The sequence below is a fragment of the Beta vulgaris genome, chromosome 7 (genome assembly GCF_026745355.1).
Source record: "Beta vulgaris subsp. vulgaris cultivar EL10 chromosome 7, EL10.2, whole genome shotgun sequence".
In the NCBI taxonomy this organism is placed as follows: Eukaryota; Viridiplantae; Streptophyta; class Magnoliopsida; order Caryophyllales; family Amaranthaceae; genus Beta; species Beta vulgaris.
In genome coordinates this window covers 59,932,388-59,949,029 of record NC_079208.1, presented here as the reverse complement: position 1 = coordinate 59,949,029, position 16,642 = coordinate 59,932,388, and the positions used below count along the sequence as shown (strand labels likewise).

The 16,642-nt window shown below is 35.6% G+C and overlaps 1 protein-coding gene across 1 annotated transcript; it reads right to left on the bottom strand.

The window, feature by feature from the left end:
• Nucleotides 1-5,795: 5,795 nt before the first annotated feature.
• Nucleotides 5,796-8,783, bottom strand: LOC104900276 (CBL-interacting protein kinase 2). The gene is made up of 2 exons (XM_010687664.3): nucleotides 8,566-8,783; nucleotides 5,796-7,976 (listed from the first exon to the last, which is right to left on the bottom strand). Exon 2 carries the CDS (start codon nucleotides 7,608-7,610, stop codon nucleotides 6,177-6,179), a length of 1,434 nt encoding a protein of 477 aa, XP_010685966.1. The 5' UTR covers nucleotides 7,611-7,976; nucleotides 8,566-8,783; the 3' UTR covers nucleotides 5,796-6,176.
• Between the last annotated feature and the right edge of the window lie 7,859 nt (nucleotides 8,784-16,642).

The window sequence follows — 16,642 nt, the reverse complement described above, 5'->3', positions numbered from 1 at the left end:
CCAACATCAAGAAACCAATCCTTATTGACAGTAAACTAGCTTTGAAGTCCGTGCGTTGCACGAATTTGTTGCTTATTTTATATTTCGTTGTAGATCAATCAAGATTCAATCTTGAGAGAAAATTGACCTAATTCTTGTATACCTTCCATCGAAAATTAAAATATAACAAAAGGCACTATATTAAATAAGTTCATATTTTTATTTCCTATTCGAATTCTGCACTCAATAAATTTGGGGCCAAAATCCCCAACTTTTGCCTAACTTGCATCTGCAGAGCAGCACAACTGCACAACTGCACAAATTTCGGTTTTGTGTACTTAAACGGAGTGCTCACTTAATCAAACTTCAATTGAAGAAGAACCAGTTAAACAAAATGCCGTAATTGGTGCACAGTCTCTTAAAGTAGCATAGGTCAGGTACATGCAGCAGCAGCCTGCATATATCAACTAAGCAAGTGCTATAAAAAATAATGCAAAGTTCTCACATAGCATCATGGAACTCAACCATTTATCACAAATTTAGCGTATTTCAGAGCAGATTTGTCAATATAAGTTTCCATGGAAACTACCACCTTGCATCTAACCAGACAAGATGACAGTAAAGGTTACCGTCGTCAAAACCATCCTGTTGGTAATCGGCGTAAGCCAAAGGTTACCAATCTATAGGACAACGATTTGAATGGTGTACTTCAGTCTGGTTTTGCTCTCAGTTGAACTGTCAATCGTTCAATGATATAAGCTCTCAAGGACGCATATTTCAGCAATAGTTCAAAAGGCTCGTGAACCGCACAGACTGAGCCCAAGCCTTAGAGCAAGTGTACCAGTATAAACACCAAATCTTTGTGGACATGATGTCAATATGCAATAGTAGAAGATTTGTGGAGCTAACCAATAGTGAAAGTATGGGTAAGAAAGAGTTGCAACACCTAGAAAATTAGTAAAGTCGCACATCAAATGAGCTGTGCAGAGTGAGTGAGCGTTTTGGAAACAGAAAAAGTAATCTCCGCCATTGCTAAATAAAAGTATATTAACAAAAGCAGCATCATGTCTTCAGCACATACTTCAAGTAACACAGAGGAAATGGAATTAAACGATAGGAACTTCAACCCATGAAATGCACTAAACCAGAAAGTATACAATGGGGTGATCGTGCACACCTATGCTAGAAAACGTCCAAAGAGTTACTAAGTCACACTAACAGCTAGTTATGTGATAACTCTGAAGTCAGAATCAGTTCGGACGAGATTTGCTAGGGAACTAGTGGAGAAGAAGTTACTAAGAATATAATTATACAGAAGAGAGGAGAGAAATGTATCCATAGATTTGTCAAGTAAGAAAAGACTTGGGAGAGAATTTACCTCTCGGATGTGAACATTTGTGTTGTTTCTTTTACAAACATTAGCAAATCAAATCTACCTCATTAGCCTAATTGCTTGCACTCTCTTAAGCACTTGTTTTAAACTTATAGAGTTCCTAGCATATAGTATTGCCCTTTGGAATGCAATGAGCAAAAGTATATCTAGGTTGACCTCTATAACTGAATCTTGCAAAGGCGCACCAGTAACAAGACTCCACTTTGACTAATCAATGGAAACAACAACAAGAAATAAAATCAAAAAACAAAAAAGCAATTTTTATCAAAAGATAAAAGCCTGAAGTACTGGTTCACTAGAATTCCTTCTCACGATCGTCAATCTTCTTGGTTCCTACTTATTTCCAGCAATCGAGCTTATACTAAAAGCTTAAAACTCCAGCTTCGGTCAGCTAGATAACAGAAAATATTTGTCTGGTTGACTGGCATCGTCGCATCGACTACTAAGATGGTCAAGAGACCCAAGCCGTGGAGATTTAAAAGGAAGATGAACCAATTTTGATAGAACAGTAACAAATTGTGTTCTGGTGTGTAGGGAAGGAATAAGGAAGTCCCCAAAGAGCTGAGAGCACGAAATTTTATCTCTTGTAAACACTCAACAGTTAAGACAGTGTATGCATGAGGACGTAGAGCAACATAAATCAACTTTAGAAAGATATTAACATTTCTGACGATAATGCACCAGTTTATTTGTCCAACCATGACAACACACTCATCAGTAAATGTAATATGAGGGTATCCTTTCATATGGCCAAAAATTAGATGAGTACATGCTAGTAACAGCATAAATAAAATTCCAGAGACAGATAGTTTATCCAACTAGTTATAGAAGACTTTAACTCATGAGTAGTGGTGGAAGAAAACACATCATAGAAAGAGAAGGGGGTTGAGGGGGGGGGGGGGGAATGCTTTGGGATTGCGCGTCAATTGGCATCGGACTGCCTCCAGGCTACCGTACTTGATTGCTACGATCGCAGAGAGTCATAATAACAACTCCTGAACTACCTTAGAAAAGAGCATGAACTGAATGGGAACAGCTATAAAATTTGATATCTTCAACATGTAAGAAGACACATTCGCTATGAGGTGGAGGTATAGCATTCAGATAGGATATTCAAGATTCTAGATCACTTAGCTTCTACTTTGCGTCCAGGAGTAAATGTAACTGAATCATGACTCATGCAAGTATGCAACTCATTCCACTACATCGAGAAGGAATGACAAACACAAAGCTCCATGTCAAAGGAAGCAAGTCACAGGCCTATAAGTAACTAAAGGGCTCTCGCTATTATGACTAACACTTTAGGAAAGAATTAAGTACTAATTACGGGAGCACTAAGATGATGTTCATCAGATGGATAGTGTTTTGAGGAAAGGCACCGACCCACATATAGAGAGTGGGTCAAGGCTTCACTGCATATATCACAAGTGCCATTCTCGGTAAGATAAGCCCCCAACACCCCTACCATCCACAGAACCTACATTAGTAAACTTATAGCCCCTAACAACAAATAAGCATTATTCACAAGAGGGAAGCTAACACTCGATCACTAAAGTAAGAACGGTGGATATTCCAGCTACTCCCTCCACAATGTAACTAGTCTTGAGCCTCAGCCTAGTGCATTTGTTTTCTTGTACAACTTGTTCACCTTTCTTATAATGTGGTTAAAAAGCTCTTCGATACCCAAATTCTAAAATGAGGAACATGGGCATCGCAACAGTTACAAGGACTGGACTTTGGGTTATTCGCAATGCACTGCTAAAATCATTAATCTTGAAGAGTTTTCTTATCAAGCTGTAACCAAGACCCAAGTGATGAAATCATTTCAAAGTACCTAGGTCTTGGTTTGTAGAAGCCTCCTTAAGTGCATTAAGGATGCCACATTTGCAGCATAACTCATAGAGCAAACCCTTAAAACGCCAAGGTCTCCACAATATCCACCTATTGTTCAATAAATAGACGAAGAGACATGAATATACAAACACACACTAAGTTCCAATATCTTGAATACCATGATCAAGAGGGCAGGAGGAGACATAATTAAACACGTTAGAAAGCACATTAAGTATTACGTAGAAAGATCAAATGATTCTATATCACATTCTCACTTATTCACTTACAAATATGTTTATATACATATAAAATCGTAGAACAATACAACAATAGATCAATTGAAGTGAAAACCAACCACCATTACCATCATCATCCATCGCCTACTCGCCTTAGTTACAATTACAAATACGCATGCTCTTCAAATCAACAACAACATCATCATCATCATCATCATCATCATCATCATCAACAACAACAACAACAACAACAAGTACAATTTACCATATAAATAAGATCAAGGGGAGCTTTTAGGTCGTGTAGCACCCCCAAAATACCTCCAAAGATAACGACCACTGGCCATATCCACAATCATCCAAAAACTCGAACCAATTGCCGACATTACCTTTTCCTTCAATTCAAACAAAATCAATTTCCAAATCAGTACTAATTACAACACCATTAATAATTTACAAACATAAAAAAACAATTGAATTTTACAAAAATTACCTTGCAGGAAGAAGAAGAATTAGGTTTAGGAGAATCGGGAAGATGATTGAGGTCAACATCATCGGCAGATTTGAAGTTCTTGAGCACCAGAAATCCGGCAAGAGTAGCTGATAGAAAGATCAAAATTATTCTAAGCGGACACATTTGATTTTAATTTTGCGCTGATATTTTGAAGAGAGAGAAATTATTAGGGTTTATAGAAATTGGGGGAAATTGGATTCGAAGAAGAAGAAGTAAGATGAATTTTCAAGCTTATTTTTGAGTAAAAGAGGTTGCAGTTGTTTAACAGTCGTTTTCAACTTGTCTGATTTTCCCCTTCTTCGATTCTGTGCTGTTTATTACGGTGGGTGATTTACAACTACTTCGTTAGGATTGAGACAATGAGGGGTCATTAATTGGAGATCAAGAATCGTCAAAATGTCTAGGGTGGATCAGATTTATAATAATTTATTGTGCATTAAAATCGACTTTATCACATAAAAATCGACTATATTAAATAACAATCGACTATATCAAATGAAAACTAACTATATTATATGGTTTCACTCTGGTGGTTGATTCTCATTCTGACTTGGCTGATTGTGGGGATGTCACGTTTTCTCATTGTTTCAAGGAAGCAAATCAAGCGGCGGATTTTCTGGCTTACAAAGGTCACTCCTGTGGTTCTCTCCATTGTTTGTACTCCCTGACTTAACTTTTTTCTCTATCACCCGAAAGGATGTTTTAGGTTGGTCCTATATAAGGGACTAGCCTAGTTATTTCTCTCTTGTTTCAAAAATATATATATTATATGGTTTCGCGATGGGCAGTAAGTTATTGTGAATGAATCATGTCAATTCTAGTGTTTTTTGAAAAATCGAACCTTTGTCATAGGCGTGATAAGCTCTAACCATTTAGACTCTACCTTGATTCTTAACTAATCCATATCTAGTTATTGGATTAGGTTTTCTTCTATACACAAGCGTATGATTTATTCTATTTTTCTAAAAGTCGTAAAGTTGGATATGAGACATGTATCTAAGTTAAAGAGAAATGTTATTAACATCGGTGTCAAGAATAGGGTCAGAGATGTTGCCAAAAGATAATTTCATATTCTTGAAAGCCACAAACATCAATTTTTAGTTATATGTGTGGGACGAGAACCAGTGGAGTAGCAAAGAAGCAAGAAATTGTACATCAAGGAAAGTGATGTTCGTACAAAAGATTGATATAGTATGTGGATTTAGCCTTGCCAGGAAGATTGGTGAAAATAAGGCCAAATCTACAACTCGCAGCAGCATAAACCAAGCAAAGAATGAAATTGACATATTCATGGAGTGAAGCTGTAGTTCTATGGAGAAGAGTGAAGTGCATAGACTAGACAAGAGGAACGTGGTCCATGCATGCATCATGCATGGCAACAATTTCTTAATTGAAGATGTTGATCTATCATAAGGAAAAAAGAAAAACAACCTTGACAAGAAAAAGATTTGTCTAGGATTATCACAAAAAAACTGCATTGTTTTTTTCCGAATTTGGATGTCATTCTTGCCTTCTTGGTAGATGTTCTCTCAATGTGTAACGCATTTCCTTCCATTAGAATTGTTCGTGTTAGAAGAGATGGGAATTCTATTGCCCGTAATCTTACTAAAGTAGTACCGTTTGGAGTTGAATAATGTTGGAAGCATCACTATTGCCCCATCTGTACTCAGGGACTTTTTGTCCCTGGATTAAAAGATTATTCTCGATAAAAAGTCTGAAGTATAAGATTACTCTATTATCTGTCGTCTTTAAATGAATAGTAATGTTGCAAATAATTCGAAAATGACAATAATATAGCATTGATATCGTAAATACACAAACTATGATGAGACCTAGACAGACATTGAAGAGAAAATTCAGGTATCATAAAGAGTTGTGGTTTAAACTGAACAAGTTCAGAGCTACAAAAGAAGGGTAAACTTGTTAATATGGGAGTACTCCAAAATTTATGCATAAAGCTTGATGCAAAAGTAGATACAACTGTGAATATATCGAACTACACATATTATTTATATCCAAATAAGTACTTGCCACATAAACAAGCTTTGCCTTGTTGCAAAGGCATGAAAAATCAGCAATAAAGGCAGACAAGTCATCTGAAGCTAATGGTAACATGTCTCTTGTTAGTGTTGACAAGCTCTCCAGTCTCCAGACTCCAATCATTAAGATCATGAAAAAAGTATGGAACCAAAAAGGCTAAGAATAAGTTTCAAGAAGGCTCCTGCTATGATTGCGGCTGATTTTGCGCTGGTTGCTGCGTTAGCAAAGGTTGTTGTGGTTGCTGATCAATCAATGGTGGTGGTTGTTGTTGTTGTTGCTCTTGCTCTTGCAGGTGTTGTTCGCCTTGCCAGGCCCAAACAATATCTTTTAGAGCAGGCCTAACATCTTCCATTACAACCTTCTGATATTCTAGAGTATCTCCATTGGCTTTTCTAAGCTCAACCAAATAGAAAGAAGGGGTGACCTCAAATATTTCTGTATCGATTGATACAGCACCTTTCCTTCCATCAGTAGTGCGCTCGAAGTTTAGCAACCCTTTGTCCATCCTCCTTACTTTTAGCTTTAAGCGTTTAGCCATTTCTGTAAGCTTAGAGATTATAACAGAAGCAGGTTCCCTAGAAGTAAATCTTGCTTCCTTCTTGTGACTAGAGTCATCGAATAAGCCAGACAGATTGAAGCCACATGAAAGGGAAATGATATCAAATGCATTTAACTCAGCAGGTTTAATCAGCTCTTGCCTCGATTCTTCATTGGCAGCAGTGCTACTTCTAGAAGGACCTGGATCTCCATCAGTTTCTACATCAAGAACTTCTTTGCTGTCTGATTCTGGCTGGACAGGTTTTGGTGACAATTCCTTTCTGAACCAAGAACTCTCCTTTATTTTAGCCATTGTGATTCTTGTATCAGGGTTCGGGTCCAAGATCTTTCCTAATAGCCTTCGTGCATCCTTGGGAAACCAACTAGGGCACTTATATTCTGCTTTACCAATCTTTCTATACATCTCCATCAGATTCGAATCATGAAATGGAAGATAACCAGCCACGAGAACAAACAGAATCACCCCACAAGACCATATATCAGCTTTGGCCCCGTCATAGCCTTTCCTGCTGATGATTTCAGGAGCAACATACGCAGGGGTACCACAAGTTGTGTGGAGCAAACCATCTTGTCGTTTACAATCAGCTAGAGCACTCAACCCAAAATCCGTAACCTTCAAATTCTCGTTTTCATCCAGGAGCAAGTTTTCAGGTTTCAGATCACGATGAAAAACTCCCCGGCTGTGGCAAAAGTCAACAGCACTAATCAACTGTCTAAAATATTTCTGAGCAACATCCTCCTTTAGCCTTCCTTTGGTCAACTTGTCAAAGAGTTCACCACCTTTAGCATGTTCCATTACAAAGTAAATCTTAGTCTTGGTCGCCATGACTTCATACAAGTGCACAATGTTCGGGTGTCTAACCATTCCCATGACAGAAATTTCTCTCTTAATCTGATCCATGAGCCCTACTCTTAAAACCTTCTCCTTGTCAATCACTTTAATGGCCACACTCTGGCCAGTTTCAAGACTTCTTGCATAATAAACCTTAGCAAAGGTACCTTGGCCAAGTAATCTCCCTATCTCGTACCTTTGCATCAGCACACCCGTCTTATACTCCATGGCAAAACACGAAATTTCCCAAAAAAAAAAAACCTAAGCAGCAATAATAAGATACAAATCTCCTGCCAACACTGAAACCCTATACTTTCTTTACACAGCAGGGAGACTAAAACATCAAACGAAGATTAACCATCCCCGCTAAGGTTATACATGAATACAGAGGGCATCCTATAACAAATTATCCCTCGAAAGCAACGACGAGGGCGTCCAATGTCATTAAACGTCGACGACGCTAGGACAGGCAAGTTCCTAGCCTCATTGACTTGAACAAAACACCCCCCAACCGATAGCCACATCTTTCAGCATTCCCTGAATTGTCTCTATTGCAAGAAACAATCAGGCGAATGCAACAAGAAGTCTTGAAACCTAAAATTGAAAACATATCTTATCAACTCTCAGATAAAACAGCAACAAAATCAAAATATAAAGTAGATGATGATGAATTATGGCAACAATCCACAATTCAAAGCTCAAATCCATTATTTCCAAGAAATTGGCTTTTATTCTAATTTATGAAATTTGCAGCTACCCCTGTTTTTTTTATCCTTCTCACTTTCATGTGCGCGACTCCCAACATACCTCTTCGAACTCAAATATCTTTCATTACATATATTAGTAAAAATTATAACGATTGAATATTAATAAAAGTACTAATTGACATAGAAGCATACATTTACGAATTAAATTCATCCATTATTTATTGTAACAATTGAACAAAGCATAATCATTTTGATCAAGATTATCATCAAAATTCGCCAAAAAAAAAACCCCAAATCTGAATGAATACGATCGGTAACAAATATGCATAAATATACGAAATTCAACAACAGAGAAAAGAAAAAAAAATCAAAACTTGCTTAATTAAGCTTAAAGACGGAATGAAAAAAAAACATAAATTAGAAAGGATTAGTGTTAATTTATGATTGAATTGAAATTAGGGAGTTGAAGAATTTACCTAAGTGTGAGCTTGTGGAGAGATTTAGGGGAGAAGAAAGTAGGAGAGAGAAAATAGGGAAAGATAATAATCGGAGAATTATAATTAGATCTGATTGTCTCTTTTTTCTGCGACTTCGACGGAAGAAAGAGGTATGGGTATGCGATGGTGGCACAGTTTAGGCTCAGACGTCTTCTTCTTCGTTTTGCTCCCTGTAATATTATATTTGAGTTCGACTATTAACATTTTTTTATGGTCATTCGTCGTCCTCATAAGTTTCGGTCTTTATTAGTTTACTCGAGTCTTTTGCATAAAATTTAAGCGAATGTATGTGTGATGGAAAGTTAGTAGAATTGTTAAACATTGCCGCTAAATTACTTAAAATCGCCCCAACTCTCCTCTAAGGGTTCGTTCGATATTACTGTAGTTTTTTGTTTTTTGGTTTTTTGATTTTCAAATTCATATGATATATGTCTTATGATGAATAAAAAATTAGTCAATTTTATTGGGAACATGATGATTTTCAAAACTGACAACTGAAAAGTGAAAACCACTTTTTTTGGTTTCCAATTTATGGTTTTTAGTTTTCAAGAAAACTGAAAACTAAAAACAGAAAACGACAACGAACGAGCCCTAAAAGTACCATTATATCCTTACTATATTTTTTTGATTTTTTTACTCTAACTTAACTCCTCATCTAATTCATATTCTCTCATCTTCGCCATAACCACCAACGATCACCACCGACGAGCTAAACTTTTTTTAACGAATTCCATGGGCCTAACGTGTGGCCTGCACGTTGGCCCTATGGACAGTCCATGGGTCAACATGCAGACCACATGTTAGCCCCTTGGAATTCGTTAAAAAAAATTACCTTGTCGGGAAAAAATCTACGTCGTCGGAAGATATTGTTGTCGTCGGTGGGTTGGAGGTAGCGATTGGTGATTAATGATTTTAGGTGTTGTTTGGTTGGAAGCTATTTCCCTTGGAAATAGAAATTCCTAGGAAATACATTATGGGTGTTGTGTTTGGTTGGAGGGAAGTGGGAGAAGCATAGGAAATACAAATTCCAAGGGAAATATAATTTCCCATGAAACATGGGAAATCACTCACCAAGCCCCCCCTTGGTGAGTAATTTCCTAGGAAATGCAATTTCCTATGGTGTCAACCAAACAATTTTGTCTAATTCCTAGGAAATTAACAAGGGATATAATTTCCCATGAAATGTAAATTCCCATGAGAAATTACTTCCCATGTGAACCAAACGAGGCCCTAGATGGTGGTGGAGAGAGAGTTGTAAAAGCTGCTAAGGTTATAAGGATCTTTAGGAATCGGAGGGAGGACTTACTAAATTTCAGGATAAATTCATCTCTATTATATATGAAAACTCTTGAGAACTTTGTTGTTCATCCTTTTGATCAATATACCTTTACTTAAAAACATAATATATAAATTGCAATTTCGTGGTTTGAAAAAAAAAATCGATCCTTAAAAACGAGCACAATAGTTACATTCTACGCACGTATAGTATTCATATAAGATTAGCTATAATTATCCCAATTATGGGTCGTGGGTCTTAAAAATGTCAATTATGGATTGTTTCTAAATGTCAATTATATCTTTTCAGAAAATTGCTTCAATGACTACGTTAAACCTGTTAAGTAGGTAATCGAAGCCACATGGCGCTTTACGATTGGTTATCTATATTTTTTTCTCTCCCAAAATTAATAACTCCATCTTGTCTCTCAAAACTCCTCATAATTGATAATACACATGATTTACAAAGAGCCGTCGAGGTCAACATATTTTTGGAGATGCCCATATCATGTGACATAAATACCAAATGGCAAGAAGCCATGGGATAGACAGATACTCTTCTTTAAGAATGAAGTATGGTTAATGAAGGGAGGAGGTAGTTTAGTGGAGTACTACCCCGAATTATAGGACATTATTCAGGGTTCGAATCTTCATCCTAATAATTGTTGGAAAATTTACTTCTGACTTGTTTAGACTATATCCAACCTTTGAGTTAGTGTGACTTGCAGACTAATAGCCTACTAGGAATTGGTTTTCGGATTAATTATTTTTCCTAATAAAAAAAAATGATTAACTAAGAAATAATTTCTTTGTCAAATATATATACATATATTAGCAAATATTCTCTCTATTTCAAGAATAAGTACTCCATAATTGCATATATTGATGATATATACACTTTATAAATTGAAAGGAAGTAAAATGTTGGATCTCCTTGATGAGGAACGAGAAGGTGGCTTTGTTATATTTCAAGGCAAATAGAAAACATGAAAGAAAGAGGGTATGTCCTGACTGAGTCAAGGATACACACGTCTTATAAATAATATGCACATGATGTATGCGAAAATATATTATATTTTGCACCAAAATATAATAGGTATTGGATGGTAGAAGAGGAAGAACCTACAGTTTGCTTAGAGTGTTTTGTACTTTTTTGAAAATAATACTGTAAAATCTGTATGTAATAGTTAAACAAGGAAAGAGGTAGTTGTGCCATTGCTCGGGATTTTTTGATAAAAAAAATTAATATCGATAATGTTGCTTTTTGGTGTCCCCCCCATCTTCCATTGTACAATAGAGATAGATATTAGCCTTATACGAATGCTATGACGTGAAAATCAATAAAAATTCAGTAGTGCAATAACATGTACGAAAAATTATTCACAAAGTTCATTGTATTATTCTTTTAAAAAACCAAAAAGTTAGAGAAGTTGTAATTTTTTTTTGTTAGTTGAAGGTATAATTGTAAAAAAGGGTGAATACCACATTTTCCCTTATCCTCAATCATATAATAGAGATATATCATTTTTTTTCCCCAATATTCCTTTTTATTAGTTTTATCATTACGCAAGTCAATTTTTTCTTTTTATCAAGCACCTATATAAGTCCTTTGTCTAGAATTGTGATTCTAGCAGTTCATTTTTTAAGCTATTTTTTTATTCGTATAAGTTCAATAATTGCATAGTTTATCATCATACAAGATTTTTTTGTGTTTTATCCAAAAATATATTTCTTTGCATTATTTTCTAGAAAATTGCTAAATTAAGTGGATATGTAAAAAAAAATTGTCATCATTTTTACATGTATAAAAAAATTGTAACAAGTCATTTTTTACCGTATTTTCAAAAAGTACTCCCTCTGTTTTTTTTTATCTTTCTCACTTAGAATCTTGACACTATTTATGCATAGAGAGAATCTTCTCAAATGTTCTCAATTTATAAGAAAAAACATAGTCATGTGGGGTCTTGTTTGATTCGTCTCAATTAGTACTTTATTAAAATTCAATCGTTATAATTTTTACTAATATATAATGAAAGATATTTAAGTTTTAAAACGTGCATTGGCAAACGTGCAAAGTCAAAGTAGGAATGATAAAAAAAACAGAGGGAGTACCATCTAAAAATAACAATTCAACCTTGAATAATTGGAGGCACCTTTTCTAAACTATAAAAGGTGATACTCCTCAAGTCTTTGTTGATCCAATTTGAATTTATGATATATAAAAAAAATGTCAATTTTTTAGAAAGTCCCACAAGACTTGATATCATTTCACAATGACTTCACTTAATTATATACTTTAAATTCTCCTACATATTACAACAATATATAGCTTCAAAAACTAGAATAAGAGGGATAGAAAAGGACGAAAAAAATATATCTCTATATGTTTCCTCCGGTTTTTAATTATTAATCAAAATAGAAAGAACTTAAAAAAACGACGAGAGTAACCAGGTAGTTTTTTAAAATAATCAAATAGAACGTATAATAACGGCCCGTTTGGTAGTTGGTCATAAATGGTGGTAATGGGAATGAATTTGTGTGTAAATTTGTGAAAAATATCATTGTCCATTCCCGTGGTAATGCTAATTTATTCTAAAGTGTCTACTTTCCTTCTTGAATTTTCATTCCCATCCAATACCACCTTGTTAGGTGGTAATGAGTGGTAATGAAAATTGCTTCTTCTTGGAGGCAAAAACACAAGTTTAGGGGTGAGATTGCTTGTCCATGAAGAAAATATGCCTCCCCATGGAGATTTTAAGGGTGCTTCCCTAATAAAACTATACTTAAAATTCATTCCCATTACCGCAATTTATTAACGACTACCAAACGGGCAGTAAGAGTAATAAATAATTAGAACATATAATAAGAGTAATAAATAAAATTGACCAAGAAAAGTAGTACAAATGATAACGTGTATGGCGAAAATGAGATGCTGCGTGTTAATGAGATTGGAACATAAATAATATCCCAGGTTGTAAAAAAGTCGGCACCACCCACTTTGGTGGTCTTATCAACTCATGCTATCCACTAACCTTTTAATTAGATTTTTTTTTCAGCATTAACTAGATTTTTAATTTTTGCAGCACCAATATTTTAACTTATCGGGACTTATCCATTGATCCACGTAGTCTAATTTTTAGCATCTTCTTCAAAATCGTATCAACTTCCATTCTATTTGTTGGTAATTACTTCTTCTGACACATATCGGACAATGCTGTATTTATCTGGTGAATAGTTAATCTATTAAAAATAAAGCATTAAAAAACTATAAAAATTTATGAGTTGAATTTTATTATTTATTTATTTCTATTAATAGTGAATTGTTGACCCATTAGGTAAATAAAGTTTTTTTCCCTCATACTCACACATATGTCACCGATAAACGTTGCAATCATTTTTTCGAACTCGTTTTTTATATTAACTAAATCTTAAAATTATTAGTACGTTTTTTTCATCTTATTTTTCCTAAAGTTGTCTAAATTTATTTGAATTTTTTTACATAATATCAAAATTAGTGTGTTCATATTTATCTTATTCATCTCTCCTTTTTAAGTGAAATATTTGGCGCTAGGTTTGAAGGAACATTGTGCTGCATGTACATTTTAAGCACAGAGGAATCTATCATGAGGAGAGTGATAATTTATAAAATTATGAGTTTTTAGTTGAGTTGGACGTCTGACACCTTGAAATGAATTAATTTTAATTTATTGAAAATTATTTAAATTTATTTTTTGAGGTATGAAAATTTATTAGAGGTAATTGAAGGGATATTTATATATTTTGGTAGGTAACTAGACATGTACTATATGTGTTGACATTGATTTTATGGGCAAACCACATACCTTCAAGTTTCGAGCCCCTGATGATGGGCTAGCTATGGGCCGTATTTTGCAAAGACAAGCCAATAGATAATCAGCTCAATGGGTGACCCATAGGTCATAGGCACGAACGAGCTTGGATTGACAGGATATGTTGGCCTATCGTAGCTGGGCTTTGGGTCAGTTAGCTCAACATACACCACATATGTATGGTGATTGGTGGGTTGTGTGGATTATGTTGTGTGACCTCTCTAAACTGTACGTACGATCCACTACTTTCTTAGTGCCTTGGTTTTAGCGCGGTACAAAGCTGACTACCACAAGATTAGAGCTGTTCATCGGGCCGGGTTTGGGCCGGGCCGGGCCGAAGCAAGATGGGTCGGGCTGGGTTGGGCTGAGGTTAAAACATCAATGGGCCGGGATGGGCCAAGGCCCGCAAGACCCGGCCCGGCCCGACCCATTTCAAGAATATTGCAGAGCATAGCGTGATAACTATCATTTTGAACTACATAGTCCGTTTTTAACCTAAAATTATATAACAGCAATTTCAACAACTGAGATTATATGATAATATCTAGTATATAACAAAAAGTACAAGCAATTAAACATTGTAACTTTACTTTGATGTTCGATCAATAAACTGTGTTACTCTTCCTATTACTAGGACCCACTTCATCTTTCTCCATCTTCACCCCCAATTCAATTCCAAAAACTAAACCCAATTTTTTTATCTCACACTTTCCGCCATTAATAGCAAAAGGAGAAAACAAAATCCCGCAAAAAAAAGAAAATTGAAATTGCCTAATACTGATACTACTATACTTCTTAATTACTACTATAGAACTTCCATTAAAGCTGCAGAATTGCAAAAAGCAAAGGAGAGAAAAAGTAGAAATGTGAAGATATTTTCTAAAGAAGCCATTTTCATCATCACCTAATTTCAGCATAGTTTTTTTTTCATGAGAGAAGAGAGAGAAAGAAGAGGGTAAAATGTCAATTATAATGTACATCAGAGAGAGGAGAGAGGAAAGAAAATGTTAGGGTTTATGATTTGGGGGAAAATTAGGGGAATTTTTTTAGGATTTAATTTTGGGGAAAGAGATAGTCAGAGGGGAGAGGGGATAGGGGAGAGAGGAGAGAGAATAAGAGGAGAGAAGTTATGTGAAAACAAAAAGTTCAACTATGAAGATAGTAATTCCAACGGTTAGTTAATTTTCAAATACAGCCCATTTAAACTATGAAGATAGTAATTCCAACGGTTAGTTAATTTTCAAATACAGCCCATTTAAACTATGAAGACAATACATTCTCAGAGAACCCAGCCCATTTAATACCCAGCCCTCTTCATTTCTAGCATAGCCCGTTTTTACCCGGCCCACTTAGAGCCCAGCCCTCTTATAAACGGGCTGGATCAGGGTTAAAAACGGGCCCCCAGCCCGTTGAACACCTCTACACAAGATGCATCATATTGGCTAGGTATAGACTTGACAATCGGACCAATCGGATCGGATTCGGACTGGACCAATTCAGATCGGACCATTTTCGGATCAAGTTACATTCGGATTGGGTCATCGTTCGGACTATTATTTCGGATCGGAATCGGACCGAACCAATTCAGATCAGACCGTTTTCGGATCAAGTTACATTCGGACCGGATCGGATCGTTTCGGATTGGGTCATCGTTCGGACTATTATTTCGGATCGGAATCGGACTATGGTGGAATGAATGAAATACTTATGTCAATGATATTTTTTTATATAAAAAAACGGGTAAGTTTCGGGTGTTTCGGGTATTTCGGATCAAAGCCTAATCGAAACCAATAATTTCGGATCGGTTTACCTTCTGGTCGGATCGGGTAAGATTATATCGGATCATTCGGATTCAGATGAGTTTCGGATCAATATTATTTCGGATCGGGACCGTTTCGGATTCGGATCAAGGTTCGGACTTTCTCGTTCGGACCCAGATTGGATATTTCGGACCGGATTTTCGGATCAAGACCAACTTTGCCAGGTCTAGCTAGGTACGCACATTTGACAGTGCGTATTTTTAACCATCAATATCTTCAATTATATATTATTATAATATATAAAAAATTAATATTTTGAAAATATTCATTGAGATTAACCAATCAACAGTTGAAATTATGGCATCTATCTTTAAAAATTAATAATTGAATATGGTCAAAATTGATATCTAAATAGTGTAAAAAAGTCAAATTAACGCATCTATTAAGAAATGGATAAAGTATATAGGGAGGTTTTAGCTGCTTTATTCACTTTAAAAGTCATTATTTTGTTATTTTATTTTACTTGAAGATCACAAATATCAGGATAAAAGCCAGTTATCAATTACTATATCATCATATATAAAAAAAATGCGGAGTCATCAAAGTTCGTTTACAGTTGGGACTTGGGAGATTACCACATAACAGAGAAGCGTTGCCCGAATTATGCATCTAGCTAGTACTCGATTGGAAGAAAAATTTGATATTGATGTTTTAAATGATAAATACGGTTCGCAGGCCTGTTCGATCGGAGTTCGCCGTGAATTATGACCGGGTGAATGTCGCCCGATTGGGCCTGCGACGTTAGAAGGTTTGGAGAAATTGACCGCACGATTAGGCGGATGTCGCCTGACCCGATCGGGTGGCTTAGCTTTTACGCAGTTTTGACTATTTTTGTTTTGAGTTATCTTTTAGGGTTTACGAGATTCCTTATGTTATAAAATGCTTCTTTGGTGTTCATTATTAGATACAACTTATGAATTACTTTTAGCCTCTAGAATTTAAGACTCCTTGTAATATTTTCTCTGGTTTTTCTCCAGTATAGTGAAGAAGTTCGAATCCCCCACCTACGTATGTAGATCTATTTTGACTGAACCACGTAAATCCTTGTGTTCTTTGTTTGTTCTTCTTTATTGTTTTCTCATCCTTATTATTTCATTGATTTTGTTCCGCATT

Coding starts and splice junctions, on each gene's coding strand:
- LOC104900276 (XM_010687664.3), bottom strand. CDS start 7,610: ATGGAGTATAAGACGGGTGTGCTGATGCAAAGGTACGAGATAGGGAGA.